Genomic DNA, 25208 nt, shown 5'->3' with positions numbered 1-25208 from the left:
GTGTGAGCCTGCTTCTCTCTCTGCCTCTCTCTTTCTCTCTGTAACTCTCATGAATAAATATAATCTTTAAAAAAATTAAAGCTAAAATCTTTTTAAAAAATATTTTATTTGTTTATTTATGAGAAATACAGAAAGAGAGGCAGAGACATAGGCAGAGGGAGAAGCAGGCTCCCTGCTGGGAGCCCGATGCCAGACTTGATGTGGGACTCGATCCCAGGACCCCAGGATCCTGACCTGAGCCAAAGGCAGGCACTCAACCACTGAGCCATCCAGGTGCAGGGCATCGACATTTTTGAAGAGTCCAACCAGTGTCTAGAAAGTGTCCCACAGTCTGGATTTGGTTACTTATTTCCTCATGATTAGATTGAGGTTAAACTTTTATTTTTTTAAGATTTATTTATTTATTCATGAGAGACACAGAGAGAGGCAGATACATTGGCAGAGGGAGAAGAAGGCTCCTCACAGGGAGCCTGATGTGGGACTCGATCCCCCAACTGGGATCACGCCCTGAGCCAAAGGCAGACACTCAACTGCTGAGCCACCCAGGCGTTCCCAGGTTAAACTTTTTAAAAAATAAGAATACTAATATGTATCAAACAATCTAATCTCCTTACCAATCCAATTTTCCAAGTACTCTGAAAAAATGGAAAGAGTGCTTGGGAAGCAGACATGCATGATAAATAATTGAAATACATTTCTAGAAGTATTTTTTTCCAGTTTCAGCTAAATACAGTTTTTTTTATGATTTTTAAAAAGATTTTATTCATTTATTTGACACACACAGAGAGAGAGAGTGCACAGCAGGAGTTACAGAGGGAGAGGGAGAAGCAGGTTTCCCGCTGAGCAAGAAGTGGTATGCAGGGCTTGATCCCAGGACCCTGGGATCATGACCTGAGACAAAGGCAGACACCCAACCGCTGAGCCACCCAGGTGTCCTTTTCACTGAAAAAAAAAAAAAAAAAAAAAAAGATTTTATTTATTTATTCATGAGACACAGAGAGAGGTAGAGACACAGGCAGAGGGAGAAGCAGGCTCCCTGCAAGGAGACTGATGCTGAACTTGATCCTGGATCCCGGGATCACGCCCTGAGCTGAAGGCATACACTCAACTGCTGAGCCACCCAGGCGTCCCATCTTTTCACTTTCTTAATAATACCCTTTGATGCACAAATGTGTTTAATTTTGATGAAATTTGTCTATTTTTGTTGTGTTTTGGCTGTCATCTCTAAAATTCCATTGCCACATATCTGGTATCATGAAGATTTACCCTTATGCTTTCTTCTGAAAGTTTCAGCTCTTACATTTTAAGTTCTTGATCTATTTTGAGTTAATTTTTGCAGGTGGTAAAGGTAAGGGTCCAACTTCATTCTTTTGTATGTGGATATACAGTTTTCCCAGCACCATTTATTGAGGACTGTCCTTTCCCCATTGAATAGCCTTGGCACCCTTGTAGAATCATTTGGCCATATATGTGAGGGCTTATTTTTGGGCTATTCCATTATATTGGTCTTTATGACAGTACCATATTGTTCTGATTACTGTAAATTTGTATTGTTTTGAAGCCAGGAGATGCGAATCCTCCCACTTGGTTATTATTTTTCAAGAGTTTTTTTCACTATTCAGTGTCCTTTGCAATTCCATATAAAATTTAGGACCAAGTTTCCATTTTGCATCCTGCAAAAATGGTTGATGGGATTTTGATAGAGGTTGCCTGCTAGCTGTACATACTTTACATAGTATAGCCATCTTAACAACTTGTCTTTCAACCCATGCGTATGGGATGTTATTTCATTTATTTAGGTTTTTAATTTCTTCCAGCAGTATTTTGCTTTTTCCAGGGTACATTGCACTTCTTTGGTTAAATTTATGACTAAAGGGGGATCCCTGGGTGGCTCAGCAGTTTAGCACCTGCCTTTGGTACAGGGTGTGATCCTGGGGACCTGGGATCGAGTCCCACGTCGGGCTCCCTGCATGGAGCCTGCTTCTCCCTCTGCCTGTGTCTCTGCCTCTCTCTCTCTGTCTTTCATGAATAAATAAAATCTTCAAAAAAATTTATGACTAAATATATTTTCTTTCTTTTTTGGGGGGCGGGGCAGAGAGAGAGAGAGAGAGGAAAGAGAGAGAGGAGTGGCAGATGGAGAGGGAGGGAAAGAGAGAATCTCATGCAGCCTACATTCCCAGCATGGAGCCCAACAAGGGGCTCTATCCCACCACCCTGAGATCATGACCTGAGCCAAAATCAGAATTGGACACTTAACCCACTGAGCCATCCAGGCACCTCATAAATATATTATTCTTTTTTTGATGCTATCATAAATGGAATGTTTTTCTTAATTTCATTTGTGGGTTGTTCATTGCCAAGTATATAGAAATATTATAGATTTTTTTGAGGTTGCCTTTCCAACTTTATTCATAAAATTATATATTTAGATTATAGAACATGATGATTTGGTATATGTACACACTGTGAAAGGATTCCCAACATTGAGTTAAACACATCTATAATCTCACATATTTATTTTGGTAAGAACACTTAAGTTCTATTCTCTTAGTAAGTTTCATTACACAATATGGTATTATCAACTATAGTCACCAAAATACTATTGATTTTTGTCTTAATACTATTGATTTTTGAATATTGACCTTACCTCTTGAGACTTTGCTGAACTTATTAGTTTTTAAAAGATTTTATATATTTGATTCATGAGACAGAGAGAGAGAGGCAGAGACATAGAGGGAGAAGCAGGATCCCTGTGGGGAGCCTGATGCGGGACTTGATCCTAGGACCCCAGGATCATGCCCTGAGCCAAAGGCAGATTCTTGACTGCTGAGCCACCCAGGCATCCCTGAACTATTATTAGTTCTAATAGTTTTTGGTGAATTGCTTAGGACTTTCTCTTTACTATATCATGTCATCTGAAGAGTTTGACTACTTTCTTTTCTAGTCTGTATGCCTTTCCTTTTTCTTCCTTAATTGCCCTAATCATGTATAAACAAAACTCAGAACACTTTTTATGACGAAATATTATTTTGCATAAAAAGGAATCAAGTACTGCTACACACTTTTTTTTTTTAGATTTTATTTATTTATTCATGAGAGACAGAGAGAGAGAGGGAGAGGCAGAGACATAGGCAGAGGAAGAAGCAGGTTCCCCACAAGGAGCCAGATGGGGGACTCGATCCCAGATCCTGGGATCACGCCTTGAGTCGAATGCAGATGTTCAACTGCTGACCAGGTGTCCCCACACTATAACTTGCCTGAACCTTGAAACCTTATGCTAAATGAAACTAGCCATAAAATACTGCATATTATATGGTTCCATTTACATGAAATGTCTAGAAGAAGCAAATTTCTGATGATAAAAAGTAGTTACTAGTTGCTTTAGGGTGGGGTGGCTGGGACATGATGTAAAGATAGGGAGCAATACCTAAAGGCTATGGTTTTTATTTTTCATACACAAAACCCAGCATTTATTACATGTAATGGAGGGGACTTCAATCTAGTGGTGAATGAAGCATAGGGCCTGCAGGTCTCTCAGCCCCTGGCGCTGAGCAACTCAAAGAACACTGCCTCCTTGTGGCCTCACTTTTGGCATATGTGGTGCTTAGTTGTTACCCACAAGGGGTCCTGGGACTTGCCAGTGATGATCTGGGTTAGTCTACTTGTTGTGTGATTAGGCCAACATAGATGCAGCTGTTGTCAGCTTCCTGCTGGTAATCACAATTCTTGCACACACAGAATAGATGGGGTTCTCCTTGTCCTCCTTGGGATAAAGAATGTTCTTACATTTCTAGCAGAATTGACTGCCCATGAAACCCAGCTAGTAGGTCCCATATAGTTCCTTAGTGATACCTAGAAGTTTAAAAAAAATTGTGGTAAAATACACATAAAATTTGATATTTTTATTTACCTTTAAAGATTTTATTTATTTAGTAAAGATTTTACTTATTTATTCATGAGAGACAGAGAGAGAGAGAGGCAGAGACACAGGCAGAGGGAGAAGCAGGCTCCATGCAGGGAGCCTGACGTGGGACTTGATCCCAGGTCTCCAGGATCACACCCTGGACCGAAGGTGGCGCTAAACCGCTGAGCCACCAGGGCTGCCCTAAAGATTTTATTTATTGACGGAGAGAGAATGTAAGTGGGGAGAGGAGCCTGTCATGGGGCTTGATTCCAGGACTCCAAGGATAATGACCTGAGCTGAGGGCAGATGCTTAACTAAGTCATGCAGGCACCCCTGACAATCATTGTACAAACTTAAGTGTACAGTTTAGTATTGCCAAGTACATCCATTATTATGCACATAAGCTCTAGATCTTGCAACAGGTAAATTCTATACCTAATAAACAACTCCCCTTTTGCAACTCCTTTTTTTTTTAAGATTTTATTTATTTATTCATGAGAGGCAACTCCTTTTATCTCTATGAATTTGACTACTCTAGGTATCTGATATAAGTGGAATCACACAATATTTATCTTTTAGTGACTGGCTTATCATATATATACATTATAGCATGTCGGAATTTTTTTCCTCCTTAGGGCTATCTCATTGTATGTATATAATGGCACATTTTGTTTATCCATTCATCTGTTGGTAGACACTAGGATTGCTTGCACCTTTTGGTTATAAGGCAATGAATATGGGTGTACAAGTAGCTGCTTTCAGGATGCCTGGGTGGCTCGGCGGTTGAGCATCTATCTGCCTTTGGCTCAGGGCGTGATCCCAGAGTCCTGGAATGGAGTCCCACATCAGGCTCCCCATGGGGAGCCTGCTTCTCCTTCTGCCTATGTCTCTCTGCCTCTCTGTGTCTCTCATGAATAAGTAAAAACTTAAAAAAAAATCAAAAAACAACAAAAAAAACCCCACACAAAAAAAGTAGCTGCTTTTACTTCTTTTAAGTATTATACCCAGAAGTGAAATTGCTTGATCACATAGTAATTCTATTTTTAATTTTTCGCGGAGCTACCATGCTGTTTTTCCATAGCAGCTGCACTCTTTTATTCTCCCACCAATGGTACACAAGGGTTCCAATCTCTGCATCCTTGTCAACACTTGTAATCTTTTCGGTTACATTCATTATAATGGTTGTGAGTGGTATCTCTTTTTGTTTTTGATTTGTATTTCCCTAATGTGAATGATGAGCATCTTTTTTCTTTTTTTTTTTTTTTTTTTTTTTGCCATTTGTGTATCTTCTTTGGAGAATTATCTACTCCAGCATCCTTTACTTTTTTTTTTTTTTTTTTTTTAAGATTTCATTCTAAGTAATCTTTACACATAATGTGGGCCTCGAGCTCACAACCTCAAGAGTTGCACACTCCACTAGCTGGACCAGCCAGGAGCCTCCCTTTCCTCATTTTTTTTTATAAAACTTTTTTTAATTTATTATTTATTTATTTTTTTTATTTATGATAATCACACACACAGAGAGAGAGAGAGAGGCAGAGACATAGGCAGAGGGAGAAGCAGACTCCATGCACCAGGAGCCCAACGTGGGATTCGATCCCGGGTCTCCAGGATCGCGCCCTGGGCTAAAGGCAGGCGCTAAACTGCTGCGCCACCCAGGGATCCCTTTCCTCATTTTTTGAGTGGTTTTATTGTTGTTGTTGAACTGAAGGAGCTTTTTGTGTATTTTAGATATTAAACCCTTGTCAAGACTTACAAATATTTTCTCCCATTCTTTTATTTATGTATTTGAGAGACAGAACATGAGTGAGGGGAGGAGTAGAAGGAGAGGGACAAGCAGACTGCCCACTGAACATGAAGCTCAATGTGGGGATCGATCCCACAACCCTGAGGATCATGACCTGAGCCGAAATCAAAAGTTGGTTGCTTCCCTGACTGAGCCACCGAGGTGCCCTATATTTTCCCATTCTATACATTGCCTTTACATTATGTCCTTTGATGCACAAGTTTTAAATTTTGATAAATCCAATTTATCTATTTTTACTTTTGTTGCCTGTGCTTTTTTGGTGTCATATTCCAGAATTTATCGCTAAATTCAATGTGGCAAAACTTTTCCCCTATGTTTTCTTGTAAGAGCTTAATAGTTTTAGATCTTACATTTAGTTTCTTTGATCCGTTTTGAGTTAACTCTTGGATGTAGTGAAGATAAGGGTCCAACTTCATTCTTTTGTATGTGGATATCTATATTTCCCACCACCATTTGTTGAAAAGTGGATTATTTTTTGAGGTGATGAAAATGTTCTAGAATTGTGGTTACACGTATCTGTGAATGTACTAAAAATCACTTAACTGTGCACTTTAAAAGGTGAATTACATGATGTCAATTAAATTTCAGTAAAGTTTTAAGAAAAAGAAAGTTAAAAAAAATAAACACAACATGGAATACTGGTCCTCACTCTTAGTGTTTCTGATTCAGCAGGTTTAGGGTAAAGCTGACACTAGTAGTCTAGGGACTATTAGCTCAGAGAAATGATAGTTTCCGGAGGAACTTCAAGTAGTTTTCTTTTACTATCTTTAAGAGACACAGACATAGGGAAACTATGGTTTGTGTCTGGTTCTTATTCTCAGGTCCTGACATATTTTAATCTTATCTCAGTTTTCAAATAAGTGGGTGTTTCTAGAAGGGGCTTCCTTCAAAGGTCTACTGAATACATGGTAAAAAAACCTGAAAAACCTCTTCATAAAGAAACACTACTTAAAAAGATTTCATAAAAAAAAAAAAGATTTCATATAATAAAGTTATTTTAATAGTGAAAAAAACAATTTCCAAAAAATTTTATAAAAATAGTCAATCCTTTGAACAAATGCGAATAATTAGGTAAATGTAAATATTACAATTATGTAGAAACCCAGGAAGCAGAGACTATAATTACAAGCCAAATCATTCTTGGAGTTGGTCATTCCAAGTTACCAAAATGGATAAAACAAAACTACTTCTCAGGTTTCCAGAAAAGAAAGAAAACAATTCTAGTAGGAGAACTAATTTAAGTTTCTTGGGAAACAGACCATATTGTGGTGACTGTTTTTCAAGGAGTTCATGGAAATAAAAAACATCTACATTTTGATTTTTATGGAAAATAAATTTTATGTTGACTTTTGAAGCTTAAAACAGACCATGTGATCTTTTTTACCGATAGCTCAGAAGTAAAAGGCAATTTAAGAGCGAAGATGAGGGGGCAGCCCGGGTGGGTCAGCAGTTTAGCATTGCCTTCAGCCCAGGGTGTGATCCTGGAGACCTGAGATCGAGTCCCAGGTCGGGCTCCCTGCATGGAGCCTGCTTCTCCCTCTGCCTGTGCCTCTGCCTTTCTCTCTCTCTCGATGTCTCTTATGAATAAATAAATAAAATCTTAAAAAAAAAAGTGAAGAATATTCATTGGATTCATAGGACTTTAACCTGATCCTAACGTATAAAGCGAAATTGTTAAGGAGTTAGTTTAAAAATGAAAATATATTTTAGTTTCGAATTAAATATAAAAGAAACAAAAATTATCATGATTAGGATTTAACTAAAGTTTGGGTAAAAGTTTTTTTTAATTTTTATTTTATTTTTTTTTGGGTAAAAGTTTTTTTAATTCACATTAAATTCATTACTATTGCCAGAACTTGACAAAATTGGTGGTTCTGAATGTGATATTGCTTGAAGTACAATTATCTGATAGAAATAGACTGAGAATCTTGCTAAAGCATCCTTCAGAAAGATGGAAATTGCCCAGGCAGAAGAGTATCTCTCTATACAGCTCTATTATCTCCTTACTACATCATAAACACACAAAAAAGTTAATATATTTACATATGTGTACTGGGCCAAAATGAATTAACTTTCCCTACAAAATTATACTTACTAAGAAAACATTAGTAGACATTATATAATAAAAGAAGGCAAGGCCCTCAAGAAAAGATGGCAGCCATTTGAATAGCTGAGAGCTATTGCTTTTTCTTAATAAGAGTTTTGGAATGGAGAAAAAGGAGGAGTAGTTTGTAAACAGATTTATCTCTATATATTCAGAAATTCCTGATAGGCAGACGCCAGGCAACTTAAAAATCATAGCTCTATATATGAGGAAATGGCTAATGTTTTTGTCAGTGGTGACAGCTCTTCTTATACCTCTTAAGTTACTTCTTAGGGCTTTACTATAGCAGAGAGCACAACTTTAATTAGAAGAAATTTTCCCTAAGTGTTCTACTATTTAAACCTTTTGTAAAAAGATGAGCAGGTTGATAATATGCTATTTGAGGCCATCCATCATTCCTGACTAGAGACATTTAAAAACTAACCATACACATTAACTGTAACATCATCAGAAGGAATTTTACTAAGCTTCTTTCTATGACCTAAAGACAAAGATTAAACAGCAATGGATACTCTGACATAATATCGTTATGAAGTACACTGTTTTTGGCTGTTATAACTGTAGTCCATTGGGTCTAGTGATAGAAATGGCAGTCCTGAAGCAGATCTTGGTAAATTTGCTTGACTACATTCTTTAGATAGTTGTTCTTCAGTGGCACTTTAGATAGAATTGCAGTGATTTCATCTTGGCTGGAAAGAACAAAAGGTTTATTAATTTTTCTGGGAATTTACTTATCTCCATTTCAGTGGAATTCATGTTTTTGGGTATGGGCTCTCAGCCTCTTAGGAAGCACAAATAGGCAATTCTAGAAAGTCTGTCCAAGTTGGAAATGAGATTCCAAAAACAAGACCTATGAGCAAATCTGTATAAACAGTGAAGTATCTTCACTTAGCTAAAAATCTAAACTGTTGGTGTTTGCTCATGGATTTGAGGTGGGTACATTCTAAATTCTGCAATCTTACAAACTGCTAGCAGTGTGTCTAAAAATTCACAAAATATATAGTAGGAATGAAATATTGTTATATCTGGTTAGAAAGACTAATTGAGAAAAGCATTATGACTGCACAGCTTTTTAAGTGATTAAGTGATTATCCTGTTTTTAAGGCCATAGAAGTTGTTTATATATGATCTGGGCTAAGTTTATATTCATTTTTTTCCTTCCTCATTCCTTGTTTTAGATAAGAGTATTGAAAAAGTAGAGCAAGTATAAAAGAAGAGACCAATGGTCTCCAGCATCCACTGGAGCTAGAAATAAAGGCCACTGACTTTAAAAGAATAAATTTTTCAAAATGAAGTCAGAGGGAAGCATCATTTGGCACTCACTATGGATTATCCATTAGTGGTATATCCAATAATGGTATATCCATTATTTCTGATCACTTTGAGAGATCTTTCAAATGATATGACAAAGGTAAAAAGGTAGTTAGGAGCCCTATCCTGCTGGCCCTTTACTTACCCAATGTTTCCAAGGTGCTTTTGAATGGAGAAAGGTAATGGAACAGTTGGAAAATGGACTGAGAGAGGCAAAGTTATCTCAAATTTTGCAAATGCTGCAGAGCTGGAGAATAAAAGCCTCAATCTATAAAAGACAAATCCTTAATTAAACATACAAGACAAAAACAGAATGAAACAAATACATTTTCCTTTTGTACTCATATGAAACTTAGGTGGCACATTATTTCTTGTCCTTATCAAATGGAAAGAGGGTAAAACATTTCGAACAAAGTAGTATTATGGTTGTTCATTTTCACTGTCATAAAACTCATTAAAATAAATCATTTTAATAATTTTTGAGTAATTACCTACTTTTATGAATTGAACTATGTCTCTCCCTGTCATCCACATATTCAAGCCCTAGCCTCCAGTAAGTCAGAATGTGACCTTATTTTGGAAGTAAGGTCATTGCAGACTTAATTAGTTAAGATGAGGTCCTACTGGAGTGGGATGGTACCCTAATCCAAAATGATTAGTGTCCTTACAAAAAGGGGACATTTGTATACAAACATGCACACAGGAAAAAAATCATGTGAAGATGAAAGTAGATACTGGGATTATATATTTATAAACCAAGGTATGCCAATGACTGCCAGTAAATCACTAGACATTATGACATAGGTATGGAATAAGATTCTCTTTCACAGCCCATCAGAAAGAACCAACCCTGCAAACATCTTAATCTCAGACTTTTAGCCTCTAGAGAACTGTGTGAAACAGTAAATTGCTATTGTTTAAGCCCCTGAGTCTGTAGTACTTTGTTATGGCAGCCCTGGGGAACTAATATACTTACTCAGTATTAGTCACATCTATGTTCATTAGGTTATAATTTGGTCCCCATCTCTTTAAAAACTCAATTTCCTCTCCAAGGAGTCTACAATGGCTCACTACCAATGAGATTTCTTGAAGCATCTAGGAAAAATTGGGGGGAAAAAAAGAAATTATGAAAACATTTCACTTTTCAGTGGCTCTTTCATAAAGAATCCCCTAAAGTTAAATAATTTAATACATTTATAGTTTCAGGATCTAGTATTAAATATATACACTTTCAGTTATGCTTTCTGGGACAGGTAACATAACTTTCCTTCAAAATGCTTCAATCAGATTTACCTTGGGTATTTGATGCTGTGTTGTACATTTTTTCTTCCAGGATTCCTTTTCCTCAATGTACTGGAAAATAAGCTTATGAACTAAAAGGGAGGAAGGAGGAGCTTTATCCTCTGAGGAAGGAAAAAAAAAAATCAAAACAGGGCATTACTTACTTTCAAATAGTTTTTATACATAAGCTAGAAATATTATATAAACTAGGAATACTTTCCAACTATTAGATGTCTAAGTATCTTCTCCATTTTTAAGCACATAAATCAACATATATATAGTGAATATAGATATTCTTATAAAAATCCAAGCCTTTATCATACACAGAATAGAACTTGGTTAAAAGCATGGGCTTAAATATAACCTAAACCTGAGTTTAAATCCTGTCTTTCCTTACAACCTAAGTAATCCTGAATACACTTACTTTGAGTTATCCTTAATTTGTAAAAACACGTCAAACTGTTGATATAATTAATACAAAAGCCTGATATAGTATAAGTACTCAGAATAGTAGTTTTTCAATTGTAGAAATAGCTATTATTAATCTTTGCTTAAAATCTAGCAATAATCCTACCCAATATTCAGAACATTATCCAAGCAATTTTATGTCTAATACACATATTTAAGGACAAATTATTATTATTATTTATACTTAATTTCCTATGCAAAAAAGTTCTCAAGGAGCAAAATTAAATTTATAAATATTCAACAAATTTTTAGTGGATAAATGTTTGGACTTACCATCTAACCGAGATTGAAAATTCAAGTCAACAATCTTCCTACAAGCCTTGTCCAGGAAAGGGAGATCAACTAGGAAGAACCAGAATAAAAGTAGTACTTCTTTTTTTTTTTTTATGATTTTATTTATTTGAGAGACAGAGTGCAAGCGATGGGGGGAGGAGTAGAGGGAGAGGGACAAGCAAATGCCACGCTGAACACAAAGCCCAACATAAGGCTCGATCTCATGATCTGAGCTGAAATCATGCTGGGTGCTTAACCAATTGAGCCACCCAGGTGCCCCAGTAGTTCTTTTTATTATCTGATTTTAAGCCACATACAACCCTGTACTTTAGAATCCTATTCTTTCTAGGTAGCAGAGTATTTTATTTGGCAGTTAAAGATGTATCCTTGAATGGTATTTTTCTTTATGTACGTTAAAGGCTCCCCACTGAGACTATTGAACTACACTTACTGGTAAGTCTTTGAAGGCAATTTAAGGTATAGTACATTTATTATAAATATATCAAGGCCTCCTCTATTGACTCCTAACTTTTGTGCAAAGATAACTATTCTCAGGTACCATATAAAAAAAATGACTATGATCTCACACCTACATGTGAAATATATATCTATATATATCTATATATATATTTTATTCATGACAGACACAGAGAGAGGCAGAGACACAGGCAGAGGGAGAAGCAGGCTCCCTGCAGGGAAGCCCAATGGGGGACTTGATCCCAAGACCCTGGGATTATGACCTGAGCCAAAGGCAAACGCTCAACCACTAAGCCACCCAGGTGCCCCCTATCTTTTTATAAATACAGTGAAAATGATTTATGCTTTTAGCATTACAGTAATGAGCTTAAGGAAGCCAGGAGAGCTGCTTCCTCTTCCAAACTCTAGAGTTACCTTCTATCTCTTAAATTCAGATTCTTATTATTTTGTTGAATATCTTCTATGCTTCTAGTGTTAGGCACTAGGATATGATTGTGAGACAGACATGATCAATTTATATTCTCAAAAAGCTTACAGCTCAAGAAGATACACAGATTATTTACACTAATAAACATACTAAAAACTACAATCAGTGATAAGTGCTATTAAGGAAAACTTCAGGAAGCAATAAGAACATATATAATAGGAGGGCATTAGTAGAGGGAGTTGGTAAAAGGAAAGTCAGGGAAAACTTTTGTGCAAAAGTGATAACTGAGCTGAGCTCTTAAGGATTATTAACAGAAATCTATTTTAGTGAAGAGGGATGCTATGGTCTGAATGTGTCCCTCATCAAATTTATATATTGAAATCCTCATGCTCAATGTGATAGTATTAGAAGATGGACCTTTGGGAGGTATTTATTAAGGTCATGAGGGTAAAGCCTTCAAGAATGAGATTAATGCTCTTATAATAGAGACCCTAAACAGCTAGCTTGACCTTTCAGTATGTAAGTATACAATGAAAAGTCTGCAACCTGGAAGAAGGTTCTCACCTGACCATGCTGGCAGCCTGATCTTGGGACTTCCAGCTTCCGGAAATGTAAGAAATAAATTTCAGTTGTTTAATAAGCATTCTTATGGCTTTTCTTTTTTAAAGATTTATTTATTTATTCATGAGAGACACACAGAGGGAGAGAGGCAGAGACACAGGCAGAGGGAGAAGCGGGCTCCATGCAGGGAGCCTGATGCGGGACTGGATCCCAAGACTCCAGGACCATACCCCTGGGCTGAAGGCTGGAGTTAAACCACTAAGCCATCCAGGGATCCCTGGGGCTTTTCTTTTTTTTTAAAGATTTTATTTATTTACTTGAGAGAGAAAGCAAGAGACAGAGCATGAACAGAGAGGATGGGGATGAGGAAGAGGGAGAAGCAGACTCTCTGCTGAGCATGGAGCCCAATGCAGGGCTCGATCCTAGGACCCTGAGATCATGACCTATGCTGAAGCCAGACGCTTAACTGGCTGAACCACCCAGGTGCCCCAGTTTATGGTATATTTGTTATAGCAGTCCAAATGGACAAAGATGAGGGAAAAAGGTTCTAGGCATAAAAAAAATCATTATGAAGGTCCCAAGGTAGGATGGAACATGATTGAGCATGAAAAGACCAGGATCTTTTTTTTTTTTTTTTAAGATTTTATTTATTGAGAGAGAGAGAGAGAGATAGCAAGCACAAGCAGGGGACATGGCAGGCAAAGGGAGAGGGAGAAGCAGACCCTCCCCCTCCAAGGAGCAGGAACCCAAAGCAGGGTTTGATCCCAGGACTTTGGGATCATGAACTAAGCTGAAGGCAGACGTTTAACCACCTGAGCCACTCAGGCACCTCCTGACCAGGATCTTTTAAAGAAATGAAAGAGGGGGATCTGGCTGGCTCAGTTTGGAGACATGTGACTCTTGATCTCAGGGTCATGAGTTCAGGCCCCATATTAGGTGTAGAGCCTACTTAACAAAAAAAAAAAGAAAAAAAAAGAAAACAAATAAAAAAAAGAAAAGAAAATGGGAATGAAAGAAATCCACATGCCAAAGTGCAGAGAATAGTTTAAAATGAGGCAGGAAAAGGAAGAAAAATTCAATTCATGCAGAATGTTACAGGCCATAGCAAATGTTTTGATAATTAGTCTAAGAATATTAGGTGCATGATCAGATTTTCAACAATCACCATTGCTGCAGGAAGGAAGATGAAGTGGAGAGGAAAAGGAAAGGATCCAGAAAGGCCTGCTGGAATGTTATTGTAGTCATTTGATTAGAGATGACTATTGATAGGAAACCATGAAATGTGGATCAGTATCATGAAATTAAAATCAAGAAGTCTTATTGATAATTAGATACGCCTGGTAAGGGATAAAGAGGTAGAGAGTGATTTCTAAGTTTTATTTTTTCTTTTTTTCTTTTTAAGGTTTTATTTATTTATTCATGAGAGACACGGAGAGAGAGAGGCACAGACACAGGCAGAGGGAGAAAGCAGGCTCCATGCAGGGAGCCCGACGGGGACTCGATCCCAGGATTCCAGGATTGCACCCTGGGCCAAAGGCAGGCACTAAACCGCTGAGCCACCCAGAGATCCCCTTATTATTTTTTTTTTTTTAAGATTTTTTCCATTTATTTATTTGAGAGAGAGATCTGAAACAGGAGGAGTAGCAGAGGGAGAGGTATAAGCAGACTCCATGCTGAGCACAGAGACTGATGCAGGGCTCAATCTCATGACCCCAAGATCATGACCTGAGCCAAAACCACGAGTTGAATACTCAACCAACTGAGCCACCCAAGCGCCCCAATGATATTCTATGAGAAAGGAACTTTTGGGCAGCCCTAGTGGCGCAGTGGCTTAGTGCCGCCTGCAGCCTGGGGTGTGATCCTGGAGACCCAGGATCAAGTCCCAGGTCAGGCTTCCTGCATGGAGCCTGCTTCTCCCTCTGTCTGTGTCTCTGACTCTCTCTCTCTCCTTCTCTCTCTCTTCCTGTGTCTCTATGAATAAATAAACAAAATCTTAAAAAAAAAAACAAAAAGAAAAAGGAACTTTTAAGGAGGATCATGTGTGGAGGTTGGGAGACTGTGAAGTTTGCTTGGCCATGCTGAAATTTTTTCAGAGAAAAGACCTGAAGATACTACCAGGAGATTCTCAACAAAACAGCTAGGACTCTGTCATCATACAATGATTCTACCTACTTTGATAAGCCTATCAATACATACAGAACTTCCAACTAACTTTTTAGGTTAACTTAGGTACCAAAAGAAAGTTAAATGTCACCAATCATTAGAATAAATCCTCTATCACAAAACACAGATGGAATAAAGGAACTCAGAATAAATAGAGGCAAATAGCATGTTGATCCATTATTTGGATATATAAAATTTTTCTTTTTTTTTTTTTAAGATTTTATTCATTTATTCATGAGAGACATACACATAGAGAGGCAGAGACATAGGTAGAGGAAGAAGCAGGCTTCATGCAGGAAGCCCAATGTGAGACTTGATCCTGGGACTCCGGGATCACGCCCTGAGTCAAAGGCAGGCGTTCAACTGCTAAGCCACCCAGGCATCCCAGGACATATAAAATTTCTATCATCTTTTTTTTTTTTTAATTTTTATTTATTTATGATAGTCACAGAGAGAGAGAGAGAGAGAGGTAGAGACATAGGCTGAGGGAGAAGCAGGCTCCATGCACCAGGAGCCCGACGTGGGATTCGATCCCGGGTCTCCAGGATCGTGCCCTGGGCCAAAGGCAGGCGCCAAACCGCTGCGCCACCCAGGGATCCCAAAATTTCTATCATCTTAACGTAATTCAACAAAGGTCAACTTTCACTAGTTGAATTTTTTATTCTTTATCTAATAAAATTATATTATCACAAATTAAAGTGAATGCCTCTTCTAAGATTTTCAGCAGTGCTTTTGTTATGTCAATAGTTATTATTGTATTACAATAAAGATTGCATTCTTTAGTGAGTTTAGTCATACATTTTTTCTGCAAAGGAATTCTCTTTTTTTTGCTACTCACCTACTGTCTCTCCAAAGGTGATAGTAAGTTCTATTGTGTCATAAAGAAAGGTGAATACAGCTTGATCATCACTCCACTCAATGGCTTCCCACTCAGACGAGCTGGAGAGAAATAAACAAGACAAAAAAGTTTTTCTGAGGTAAAAGAGGAGAGTTAACTTCTGATAGCAGGCAAACATACCGGAAACAGCGGCTGAAGTTTCTCTACTGGCTTGGGGGACAATCAATATTTTGATTCAAATACTGTGAATGTACAAACATGTTTTTCAAAGAATTGACTCAATTTTGAATTGTGTATCAAAGAAAATCCAAGTTTAGGCAATATAAAGTGTTAAGTATTTTTAAAATTATAATTTCGTAGCTTTCCCACCTTGTATACCTTCTGCTTGATGGTACATTGACTCTTTGAGAATGTATTGTACTATAGGTTAAAATAGTGATAACAAATTACAAACACATGTCAACTGTGGTAATGGGATAAAACAAACTAATGATACCTGCTTTTCCTTACCTCAACTGATCCATTAGCTCTTCAGTTCTATCTGTTTGTTTTTGTACAAAGTCTATTTGAGCAAGGGTCTGCTCTTTCTGTACTTCCAGTTCTAAGAGATTTCTGCAAATCAAAGTAGGTAGTCATATAGAGATAATGTTGTTGTCAGAGAATTTGGACTCCATTAAAATAAAATGTTTATAACAAGAAGTCACATGATAGACATATCGTTCCCCACTGAAGTGAATGGCATCCATTTTTTTTTTCCTTAGGGTCTTTCTTTCTTTCTTTCTTTCTTTCTTTCTTTCTTTCTTTCTTTCTCTCTCTCTCTCTCTCTCTCTCTCTCTCTTTTGGATAAGCATTAATCAGAAATGTGGGTCTAATTAGGAAAGGCTTAAATCAATGGTCTCAAAATTAGGATCCATGAAGATTTGTATATTCTTTAAGATTATTAAAATTTACCTTTTATTTTGGTGATAAAATAAAAACATAATGTAGATCATAAGAATGCCCACCTTAAAACTGAGACATGCCATAATTTTGCTGCCAATGTTTGGTTTTGTTTAGTTTATTAGAGCTAAATAGAACTTATACCTTTTTAGTCAATTTAACTTTACCTAAACATTATCACCTGTCAAATTAATGTCAGTTGGAATTTTATGGGTTTGTCATTATTTGTATTTGATTCCTTTTAGTCTTTTTTTTTTTTTTTTTAAGATTTTATTTATTCATTCATGAGACTGAGAGAGAGAGGCAAAAACATATGCAGAGGGAGAAGCAGGCTCGCTATGGGGAGCCCAAAGAAGGACTCAATCCCAGGACCCTAGGATCACTGCCTGAACCAAAGGCAGATACTCAACCGCTAAGCCATGCAGGTGCCCAATTCCTTTTAGTCTTATAGTTTAATAAGATCCATGACAGTAAGAAAACTATACCTCATTTTATACTTAGTAGAATATAAAAGTACAATATAGAAACAGCTTAATGCTAGGTTTATTTTCTTCAAAAGGATTCTACTATTCAAGCTTGAGAAATACTATCTTGGATTAATGCTTTGTAAATAGTAAGTGCTTAGAAAATTTTGTCAACTAAGATGGGTCAAATTCAAGGTGAAGCAGAAGTCCTGAGTCAGTCTCTCTTTTTTTTTTTTTTCTTTTTTTTCCTGAGTCAGTCTTTTTTTTTTTATTTTTTTTTTATGATAGTCACAGAGAGAGAGAGAGGCAGAGACACAGGCAGAGGGAGAAGCAGGCTCCATCCACCGGGAGCCCGATGTGGGATTCGATCCCGGGTCTCCAGGATCGCGCCCTGGGCCAAAGGCAGGCGCCAAACCGCTGCGCCACCCAGGGATCCCACTGAGTCAGTCTTAAGTCAATACTAATGTGCCAAATCGCCTCAGTTTTTGGAGGCAGGAAGTCATTTAGCCTTGTAAAGTTTAGCTTATTTTCTGAAGGCTGACCTTTGGAGCTCATCTTCTTCAGTTTTCAGCTGTTCTAGTTCTTTGGAAAAACAAAAACAAAAAAACAATTATATCAGAATGGACACATTAAAATGTTGCTACAAAAATCATCTGTTCTATTCTGTATCACTTAATCTCACCTAAATAAAGAATAGGTTGTTGATTTCCCATTTATCTCCTTAATTAATTCAGTTACCTTTCTCTGCGGCTCTCATTTCAGAATCCCATTCTTCCATAGGATTGTCTTTCTCTTCATCCAAATTCTTAGTTTCTAAGTAGGCAATATGAATTAGAATAACTCAGTCAAAAATAACCAGAGATGAGAAAAAAAGATGGACCCAAATGAAGTATTAACAATATTTCACAAACACTTATCATTCCCCACCTTTCCTCACCAATAAAGCACTAAACTCTATAGTTTCATACAAAGACTTGCTTCTAGTGGCAGACAAAGTGATATGGCAATATTTGATCTCCAATAGCAACTTCTCAGGGATAACTCTGAGGTGTGAATTGTTTATATGTAATTTGCATACATCAATGTTATTGTTAGGCAATCCATGGGTAAGAAGCAGGAACACATACCCATACACAAATGCATACATGCACATTTAAAAAAAATTTTTTTGAGACCTTAAAACCTCATCCTTAAAAAAACCTCTTTCCCCTTCCACATCCAAACAAGTTTAGATTTTTACCTCAAAAACCTAATTTGAGTCTACTTTTTTCTTCATCAACATAAGCCTCCCTTAATATAACCTACTGTCTTTTCTTTGTTAACCTTACCAGTCCAGTAAGTACTTAAATCATGTAAGAAAGGAAGATCTAAAAAGGACTGTAGGAAAAACTGATTGTAGAGAATGTTAAATGTCAAGCTCAGGTGTTTGGACTTTATTTTGTTCTAAATAGAAAGACAAGTTCTTCAAGGAAGTAACAATGAAAATTGTTTTTCATAATTAGTCTGGCAGCAATGTGCAGGCTGGACTGGAAGGAGACAGAATAAAGTTAGGAATGTATAAAGATTAAAGACTTGAAATAGCATGTCAGAATTGATAGCCTTAATGGGAATGGGAAAGAATACAAGAGATGCTGAAGTAGTAGATATGACAGGACTTGGTAAGAGAGACTCACAGTTTTTAGCTTTTTACAGTATATAATAATAGTGATGCCTTTCATAGAGGTAAGAAACATCATAGGGAGAGCAAGTTTTCAGATTTTATTTTGGAAATGGGAGAAAACAATAAATTCCACTTTATTCACAGAGAGTTTAAGGTGCTTAAAGACATTTATTTTGCATAGTGGTTCAGCAGGAAGCTAGAAATGTTAAGTCTGGAACTCAGAGAGAGGAGGCTAAAGATGTCCTCACTCAGAATAATTATAAGCTACTCAAGGTCAAAATCTGTGTTTATAATACCTTTTTCTCTGCTGGTAAGCACAGCATCAGGCATGTAGTAGGTGTTCAACAAATGATGAATTTAAATGAATTTGGGAATCATTCATACAAAAACAAATGTTAAGGGCAGATGAAAGCATTAAGGGAGAGAATACAGAAATGAGTGGATGATAAAATCTTAATGCCTACACAGGAGGCTAGAGAGAAACCAATAGAAAGGCTAAAAGGAATAGTCAGAAAAAAGCATACGGTCATAGCAGTACAATATCACAGAGGTTTATTTTATTTATTCTTAAAAAGATTTTATTTATTTATTCACGAGAGACACAGAGAGAGAAAGGCAGAGACATAGACAGAGAGAGAAGCAGGCTCCATGTAGGGAGCCCCATGTGGGACTTGATCCCAGGACTCCAGGATCATGCCCTCAGCCGAAAAGACATTCAACTGCTGAGCCACCCAGGCGTCCCTCACAGAGATTGAAATAGATGAAAGGTTCAGAAAGAAAATAATCATCTGCGTCAAATGTTGAAAGAGGTCAAGATGGCTAAGGACTAAAAGATTCCAAATTTGATAATTATGTGGAATTTTGTGTTCAAGAAAGCAGTTTCAGGACAAAAATACTAACAATTCAGGACTATGAGAGGTCAAAGGGAAAGGAGAGATAATTTTCAAAGAAATAAATTCATCTATTTAAAAAATAAGATTATGATCTACGTTATGAAGAGCTTTCTTTTTTTTTAAAGATTTTATTTATTTATTCATGAAAGACACAGAGAGAGAGAGAGAGAGAGAGAGAGAGGCGCAGAGATACAGGCAGAGGGAGAAGCAGGCTCCATGCTGGAAGCCTGATACAGGACTCAATCCGGGGTCTCCAGGATCAGGCTCTGGGCCAAAGGCAGGCGCCAAACCGCTGAGCCACCCAGGGATTCCGCCCACCCCCCCTTTTAAAGATATGAAGAGCTTTTTTTTTTAAATTTTTTTAATTTTTATTTATTTATTCATGAGAAAGAGAGAGGCAGAGACATAAGCAGAGGGAGAAGCAGGCTCCATGCAGAGAGCCTGACTGTGGGGCTTGATCCTGGGACTCCAGGATCACACCCTGGGCTGAAGGTGGCGCTAAACCACTGAGCCACCCGGGGCCACCCCTATGAAGAGCTTTCTTTTTTTTTTTTTTTTTTTTCAAATTTTTTATTTATTTATGATAGTCACAGAGAGAGAGAGAGAGGCAGAGACACAGGCAGAGGGAGAAGCAGGCTCCATGCACCGGGAGCCCGACGTGGGATTCGATCCCGGGTCTCCAGGATCGCGCCCTGGGCCAAAGGCAGGCGCCAAACCGCTGCGCCACCCAGGGATCCCAAGAGCTTTCTTTCTTTTTTTTTTTTTTTTTTTAAATTTTTTTATTTATTTATGATAGTCACACAGAGAGAGAGAGAGAGGCAGAGAGAGAATCAGGCTCTATGTACCGGGAGCCTGACGTGGGATTCGATCCCAGGTCTCCAGAATCGTGCCCCGGGCCAAAGGCAGGCGCTAAACCGCTGCGCCACCCAGGGGTCCCCATCCCAAGAGCTTTCTAAAGAGATTTATTTATTATCTTGGGCATCTCTTGTTGATTAAGCTATGGATGACCACAGGAAAAGAGTTTTATTTTGCTCTAATTTAATGTCTCAAGTTGCTAATACCAGGCTTCAACATAAGTGATACTAGCAATCTGTACTGTAGGGAAGTATTTAGATAAATTTAAATTATCTTTTTGGAAAAGTATTCAAAATACTTTACCTATTTCAACTTCAGCGAGACAGTTCTCAATCTTCTTAAGTATGTTGTCCATCTCATCTATCCTTATCTGAAGTTTCTTCCTCTCATTCTAAACACACAATATTATATTGTCAAGTTAAACCTCTAAAACAAACTTCTAAACAAATATTTTAACATTTATAAATGGTTAAACTTGCTGACATATTGCTATATCATGAATTCACAAACCTTAAAATGAAGGTCAAAGCTTCACTCTGGGCTTAAAATGTTTTTAAAAAGCATACATAACATAAACTTATATTTTGTACTTTCTTTGATTCCAATATTTCCATGTAGTATGAGATGTTAAATATATTACTGAAAACAAAATTCTATTTTTTTCCTTAAGATTTTATTTATTTAGGGATCCCTGGGTGGCGCAGTGGTTTGGCGCCTGCCTTTGGCCCAGCGCGCGATCCTGGAGACCCGGGATCAAATCCCACGTCGGGCTCCCAGTGCATGGAGCCTGCTTCTCCCTCTGCCTGTGTCTCTGCCTCTCTCTCTCTCTGTGACTATCATAAATAAATAAAAATTAAAAAAAAAAGATTTTATTTATTTATTCATGAGAGACACAGAGAAAGAGGCAGAGACATAGGCAGAGGGAGAAGCAGGCTTCATGCAGGGAGCCCGATGTGGGACTCGATCCCAAGACTCCAGGATCACCCCTGAGCTGAAGGCAGATGCTTAAACACTGAGCCACCCAGGCATCTCGAAAATTCTATTTTTTTTTAAAGATTTGGTTTTAAGTAATCTCTACACCCAACATCAGCTAAACCGCTGAGCCACCCGGACTGCCCCGAGATTTCCTACTTTTAATAAATAGAACCCCACATCTTTGTGAACCATGTTCCCTAGGAAGCACTCTTCATATTCTATAACTACTATAAAGTAATTTTAATAGATCTTTCTTTTTGTGCTTTTCACTGTCTCAAATTACCTGAGCTGACTGTACCAGCTTGGTATAGAGAGCCACTTTTCCTTGGTGAGTAAAAACTTTAGTCATCTTGGTAAAATGTGATTTTATTTTGTTCAGGTAAATTCCAAAGACCTTCAGCTGCAAGGGAAAATCAAAGGTTAGAGCATACTAAAACAAATGAGTTAGAAAAAGCAAATGGTCAAGGAAGGCTGGTTCAGCTGCTCTGTGCTAAGTTTTGCCCATGGTAGACTGATTCCTAAAGCCGGGCACTTCTCATTTGCAAATTTAATTACATTTAGTAGTTTAAGAACAGAACCAAAGATCTCAACTTTAATTCTTGCTTTTAATTCATTCATTCATATTGCAAACTAGAAAATGACAAGCTCTTAGTTAATAAAACTTTTAAAATATATTAGAGCACATATAAAATGAGTTGCTAATTATTTAACCAATTAAAGTAAATCTTTTCCCCATTTAAATCTTAGTGAAAAGTAAACAAGTAGGAGGAAATTCTAAATAAACTTCAAATATATTTCATATATTAAATTGATCATTTCAGGTTTGAAAGATTATATATTTTAAGTTACTCCCATATAATTAAATAAAATCCTTTGTAACATACTATACTTGAGAAGTTAAAGAACTCGTCACTAATTACCAAGTAACAATTACTTATTTCACAATAAACAGGTTCAAAATGTCTATACTGATTCCCATTCAGAAAATGAACTAAAAAAAAAAAAAAAAGAAAATGAACTAAAAATACCTCTTCATCAGAGCAGTGTCTCATTTTTTCCCACAGGTTCCTATTTATGTCAGTCAACAATTTATCCTGGTTCAATGCAGAAAGCTTTAATCTAAAATATAGAAAAGTTAATAATTAGCACAGGGTTCAGAAGTCAGCTTGGATGAACCAACGGAGATTTACAGGCATACTTAATTTAATTATTCCTAGTTCTTTTGTATATTAAAAAAGGGGAATTCATTCAAGAACAGTGGTCAGCCTGATTATTTCAATACTTGTAGTACAGTTTAAGAATTTTATGCATCGGGATCCCTGGGTGGCGCAGCGGTTTGGCGCCTGCCTTTGGCCCAGGGTGCGATCCTGGAGACCCGGAATCGAATCCCACATCAGGCTCCGGGTGCACTGAGCCTGCTTCTCCCTCCGCCTATGTCTCTGCCTCTCTCTCTTTCTCTCTCTGTGACTATCATAAATAAATAAAAATTAAAAAAAAAAAAAAAAGAATTTTATGCATCAAAAAAACTTCGCTCACAATCTTAATCAACTTGTTCCAGATGAAAACATGTTGCTATTAAAGAATCCTTAAGGCCTATCAATGCATAGTGATTTTGAATTTGTAACTGCTATTTTAAGTAAAAGTTCCCAATTCAGTCTTATCTCACCTTTACACAAAAGGATTTATAAAAGTAGCAAATTATATATTAGTTTCTTTTTATTAAGAAATTTCAAAAAAAAAAATTTCTATCAGGGTTAGAATATACTAAATACAGAAACGTGTAAGTGTAAAATCAAACAGTAGAGCACATCTAAACAGACTGCATTGCATGTGAGATCCTACATTATTCAAAATAAAACATTCTAAAACAAATTTTGAGACACTCAACTCTTTTAAACATGAAAATAAAGAAAGTTTTCTGTCTTGTTCATGGATGAACCCCAGTACATAGTACTTAGTACTGGCACATAGTACCTGGCACATAGTAGGTGTCAATATACAGTTGAATGAAAAACCAGAATCAGACGAATCTGTAGTATTATAATTTAACAGCATCTTGAGTTTTTAGTTTTAAAACTACATAGTTCTTTAAAAATCATTTTATTTCTTTTCTGTTTGTTAGATTGGTACAAATTTAGTGGGATAGTTCTAAGTATGATATAAATATATTTTGGGTTGCAAGTCTAATTACCTGAGGAAGCTTAGATATACCTCATCTGTAAATTAGTATGCAGCATCTACATACACCAAAGCACTGAGCAATATAGTCTGAATAATACCATGTTCTTTCATACATCCAAATCAAGGGCAAATGTGATAAAATTATAAACCTAAAGGCAATCTTGATTTCAGGCACTATATTAAATTTCTAGAGGGTATTATCTTCTTTTGAAGATGTTCTTTTGTAATCAATTTATGGTATCATACCCTTATAACCATTTACTGGGGAGATATTTTTGCTATGAGTGGCATGAAAATGTTTTACACACACTATTTCTACTTCTCATTTCTACCTGCTGAGTAGGATTATTATGCCTTATTTATCGATGTTGAAATGAAAGGTAAATGATTTATATAGTTACACAGCTAGTGCTGTTGCCAGGATTGCACTTCAATCTTTTTGCCTACAAAACTGATTTTTTCCATATACCGTATCACACTGCCAACTAATGCCATGAACTTTTTCCTATGCCAGTGTTTTTCTAATTAAAACTTTACCACAAAGATTATACATCCATCCAACAAAGCACACGCAAAAATACTTTCGTACTCTTCAATCTTTTGGCAAAGAGCTTCACAATCTTCTCTATAAATCTGTATCTTGGGTCGGTAAACATACTGACTTAACATCAGGTCTTCCAGAGTAGGTGGTGTGTTTATAGTAAACTGGAAAAAAAAGAAAATCAGTTCCTCAATACTGGTAGTTTGAAGATAAAACCATGTTTAAGAGCGGTTTCAAATTTCAAAGTGCTTATTTTATAGTTCTACAAAGAAAAATGTGATTATTCTATGAAAATGATACATTGGTAAGCTACTAGTTGGAATGTGAATACAAATGTCTGACATCAAAGTCCATTTCCCACAGATGTGTAGTGGATGTTCCACTCACATGTGATTGACAGTAGTTTGAAAATGGTTATGTGTTGTTTTCAGAAAATCGATACCTAAAAGTTCAAACTTACCAGGAACCCTTTCATTAAAAGAAAGAAAGATGCCAGTTTCCTAAGATAATTCTTTTCTATTCCCATTCTCTAGCTGATCCTTACTTCTATCCCAGTTTGAATTCAAACTTTTCTGACATATGTAAAATAAGGCAGTAAAAATTTGGTTATTTTATTTTAAAAAGATTTTATTTATTTATTCATGAGAGAGAGAGAGAGAGAGAGGCAGAGACACAGGCAGAGGGAGAAGCAGGCTCCATGCAGGGAGCCTGACGTGGGACTCAATCCAGGATCAGGCCCTGGGCTGAAGGTGGTGCTAAACCCCTGAGCCACCCGGGCTGCCCAAAAAATTTGGTTTATTTTAATTAATTAATTAATTTTAAATTTGGTTATTTTAAAAAACATTTTATACCTCTAATCCAATGACTTTTTTTTACAATTAAAAAATATTTTATTTATTTATTCATGAGAGAACCAGAGAGAGGCAGAGACACAGGCAGAGGGAGAAGCAGGTTCCTCGTGGGGAGCCTGATGTGGGACTTGATCCCAGGACTCCGGGATCACAACCTGAGCCAAAGGCAGATGCTCAATCTCTGAGCCCCACCTAGGTGCCCCCACCTTTTTTTTTTTTTTAAAGATTTTAAGTA

The 25208-nt window shown here is 37.0% G+C and overlaps 1 protein-coding gene across 2 annotated transcripts in view; it reads right to left on the bottom strand.

The window, feature by feature from the left end:
- Window positions 1-8254: 8254 nt before the first annotated feature.
- Window positions 8255-25208, bottom strand: part of KNL1 (kinetochore scaffold 1) — a 70680-nt gene continuing 53726 nt past the window's right edge. Inside the window, exons 14-27 of one of the 2 annotated variants that reach the window (XM_077880642.1) lie at window positions 24171-24286; window positions 22429-22519; window positions 21684-21800; window positions 20729-20816; window positions 17756-17830; window positions 17560-17599; window positions 16125-16226; window positions 15615-15715; window positions 12617-12652; window positions 11149-11217; window positions 10420-10529; window positions 10103-10221; window positions 9272-9394; window positions 8255-8504 (exon numbers count right to left, since the gene is read on the bottom strand). In XM_077880642.1, coding sequence (XP_077736768.1) covers window positions 8390-8504; window positions 9272-9394; window positions 10103-10221; window positions 10420-10529; window positions 11149-11217; window positions 12617-12652; window positions 15615-15715; window positions 16125-16226; window positions 17560-17599; window positions 17756-17830; window positions 20729-20816; window positions 21684-21800; window positions 22429-22519; window positions 24171-24286 — 1302 coding nt within the window. In that variant the 3' untranslated portion in view covers window positions 8255-8389. The remainder of the gene's footprint in view (window positions 8505-9271; window positions 9395-10102; window positions 10222-10419; window positions 10530-11148; window positions 11218-12616; window positions 12653-15614; window positions 15716-16124; window positions 16227-17559; window positions 17600-17755; window positions 17831-20728; window positions 20817-21683; window positions 21801-22428; window positions 22520-24170; window positions 24287-25208) is intronic. The other variant, XM_077880643.1, reaches the window with a different exon arrangement.

Source organism: Canis aureus, chromosome 32 (genome assembly GCF_053574225.1).
Source record: "Canis aureus isolate CA01 chromosome 32, VMU_Caureus_v.1.0, whole genome shotgun sequence".
Taxonomy (NCBI): domain Eukaryota; kingdom Metazoa; phylum Chordata; class Mammalia; order Carnivora; family Canidae; genus Canis; species Canis aureus.
This window is presented reverse-complemented; position numbering and strand designations above follow the sequence as displayed.